General features: G+C 36.3%; 1 protein-coding gene across 1 annotated transcript; it reads left to right on the plus strand.

Moving 5' to 3' along the window:
• Nucleotides 1-750: 750 nt before the first annotated feature.
• LOC116144751 (COMPASS-like H3K4 histone methylase component WDR5A) lies at nt 751-1,533 on the plus strand (the record flags this gene model as incomplete). The annotated part of the gene is made up of 1 exon (XM_031430187.1): nt 751-1,533. A coding segment is annotated over exon 1 (685 nt), but the record flags the coding sequence as incomplete, so codon positions are not given.
• Nucleotides 1,534-3,534: the final 2,001 nt, after the last annotated feature.

The following is a 3,534-nucleotide window of genomic DNA, read 5'->3' on the forward strand; positions in this document are numbered from 1 at the left end:
AAATACATTGTGATCGTCAAAACGGGGCAGAATATGCCCGAAATAGAGAATGACCGATTCAATCGCAATAAGGTATTATAAACAACTATATGGGATAATATAATGAATACACTGTAGACAATACAGTGGACTATGTCATAGTTGTTAATAGAGTATACATGTAATAATGATTATAAGGGTTGATAATTAGTACTTTTGTCATATATGTAGTAATGTGGTGTTTTTAAACAGTTAGATTAGTACTTGAAATTAATATGGGTTTTTATTTTTTAATATCTATGGGTGACAAAATTACCAATAAAATATTTAGTATTATTAAAATGTAACTTGATAAATTATATATATAATAATATATTATTTTAACAAAATGTAACAAAATATTATATTAATAAATCATTTATAAAAAAATATATTAATCAAATATTCAACACAAATATCAAGGTCAAAATACTCTATTGTAAATCTTATTCTCGTAATTATAATCTTATCCAATTATCTAATATTATCTCTAAAATCTTATCCAAAATAATAAACCAAACGCACCCGATAGAACTTCCAAAATCCTAGAGTCAGTCAAATAAGTCATGCTTCATGATTTTATATATATATAGATCCGTAGGAATTTCTTCCTTTCATGTTAGGAGGTGTGGTGTTTAGCCCTTAATCAAGTTTCGAGGTTATTCATAACTGTAGCTGAAGGTGTTTGTATCAACTATCAAGTTCCCCGCCAAATAAACACTGAGCGGGAACAGTCGTCAAAACTCTCCAACCACCCATCTCAATCCCAAATCGTTCCTTGATTTCTCAGCCTCAAAACCTCTCCTAAAACCTCTTTATCAATAATTACAATGTCGACGGACCCAATCGAATCCTTCAAACCCTACACTTTAACCCAAACCCTAACCGGCCACCACCGCGCAATCTCCTCCGTCAAATTCTCCTCTGACGGCCGCCTCCTCGCCTCCTCCTCCGCTGACAAGTCTCTCCTCGCCTACTCCGTCTCCAATATTTCCAATTCCGATTCTACCCCGCTCCAACAATTCTCCGGCCACGAACAAGGCGTCTCCGACCTCGCATTCTCCTCCGATTCCCGCTTTCTCGTCTCCGGCTCCGACGACAAGAACCTCCGTCTATGGGACGTCGCCACCGGCTCCTGCCTCAAAACCCTCCAGGGTCACACTAATTACGTGTTTTGCGTTAACTTTAACCCTCAGTCTAACATGATTGTCTCCGGTTCTTTTGACGAGACCGTTCGAATTTGGGACGTTAAAAGCGGAAAGTGTCTCAAGGTTTTACCTGCCCATTCCGATCCCGTCACTGCCGTTGATTTTAATCGCGACGGCTCGCTGATTGTCTCAAGCAGTTACGATGGTTTGTGCAGAATTTGGGATGCCGGCACCGGACATTGTATGAAGACACTTATTGATGATGAGAATCCGCCTGTTTCGTATGTTAAATTTTCACCAAACGGAAAGTTTATTCTCGTCGGGACTCTCGATAATACTTTAGTAAGTTTTTCATTTTTTTTTTANTGTCTATGGAACAAATCCTCTAACGAATGGTGGTGCATGTGATCCTTAGACTTGAGATCACCGGAGCGCCTTGTGCACCGATTGGTGTAGTTTGACACTAGCCTAACGCAGTTCTTTTCAGAGCTGTCAATACGGTGGTGATTGGCTGCATCAAGGAGTGTATCAAGACTATGGTGGATTGACAGAGGATTTATCACTCCCGGGTACGGGAGAAAGTTATCTCACGGCGCAATTCAGTATATGGCAATGACACTAAAACTGTGGCCACAGTGGGATTGAGTTGTTGCTCTATCCAGTTTATAATACGGGTCATTGGTCCAGAAACTGAATAAATAATATCGAGAGTAACCGAAGGTTGACACTATTTCTATGCCTTCGTCTCGTCGAGATAACGTATGATGAAAGGATCGAATTGTACGGTAACCATATCGTTGACAGGTAGCTACTTTGCTGAATCCGAATCTATCGGGTGGCCATGATGCCTTGCTAGGGGCCAATCTTGGTCTGTGTATTAATGAGACAATTAATTGGTGTTAATCGCGATACTATACACTGCCAGTATGATGAGGAGCCTATGGGTCACACACATAGAAGATAATTTAAGAGCCAAGAAGAAAGAAGGACGTTTTCGTCTTTTTGGGCGAAATGATATTTTGGTAATTTCATAGTGCAATTAAATTTGCTGGGGTCGTAGCCTTTATTTAATTTGTTAGAAAAATTAAATAAGTGAAATTACATTTAAATGTGTGTTCACACATATTTAATTAAATCATCATTATTGTTAAATTTTAATTAAATATTAATTGATTTTAATTGAGATAATGATGAATTAAATTAAAATATCTAATTGGGAGTGTTTGGCAACATGAAGTGTTTGGGTTAGAGCCCAAGCCCATTCTATGTGGAAATAGGGTAACTAAGTTTGCCTATAAAAGGAATAGTGTTTGTGTGATTTGATGATAATTCACTTTTGCCTTTTGATTAAAAAGAAAAACACACACAACCCATATCTTTCTCCCACGCCACTTTAGTTTGTGCCAAAACAAAGTTTTTCTTCTTGATTTCTTAAGGTCAAGGAGGATCTAGTAAATCTCTCCTTAGTTCCTTGTGATTATCTTCGTGTGGACTTCTACAGTTTGATCCTACACTTGGATCGGTAGCAAACACGTTCAAAGATAATATTTGGTGGAGCCTCCAACGTGGGTATGAATCTAAACTTTAGATTTACTTTTCTGCAGATTCTTGATATAATACATAAACTGTAAAATTTGTGCCTTGATTTTGGGTTATAAGGAACGATCCATGGTTGTAAAAATTTTTGTTTTCTGCTGCGTAATCGGATCGTTTCCTAACAAAGGCTGTATAAGGATTTAAAATGGGAGGGATAATATCTTGGATTTTTTGATTTTCTGGGATATAAGATATTCATACAAACTATCTACTTTAGAAGAAGATTTAGATAAACTATTATTTATTGAAGCAATAAATGTAGATAAAGTTGAAGAGGATTCCATATAAGTGAGTTCAACCTCTTAGATGTGTAATACCATCTCAAATTGTAAGAATAACTCAAGACCCAAATATAAAACATAACTAAGAATTAAAGGAGCCAATATCCGAGGGGAGATAATCTTTCACACACACAAAAATTGGAACCAACAAGTAACTTAAAGAAGCTAATATCCGAGGGGAGGTAGTCCTCCGCATATAGAAATTGTAATTCTCTATTAGTTTAATATTAAAATTGAACCAATCTTCTTCTCCTAGTAAATCTGATATCATCAAATTGTAAATGTATTTCCTATTTATGTTTGCTGGTCCCATGAGAGGCAAGTAAGGAATGTTGGGTCGCCATGTCTTTTTTTGGAGAAATTTTATGGTGTCTATGTTGGTATTCTTGACGTGATACTACAAGACAATGCATATATGTCAACTAGTTATTAAATTTATAACTATCAATTACAATTAAATTAAGGATAATATTATACTTACAATCAAATCT

This window comes from Pistacia vera, unplaced genomic scaffold (genome assembly GCF_008641045.1).
Source record: "Pistacia vera cultivar Batoury unplaced genomic scaffold, PisVer_v2 Contig1142, whole genome shotgun sequence".
NCBI classification, from domain to species: Eukaryota; Viridiplantae; Streptophyta; class Magnoliopsida; order Sapindales; family Anacardiaceae; genus Pistacia; species Pistacia vera.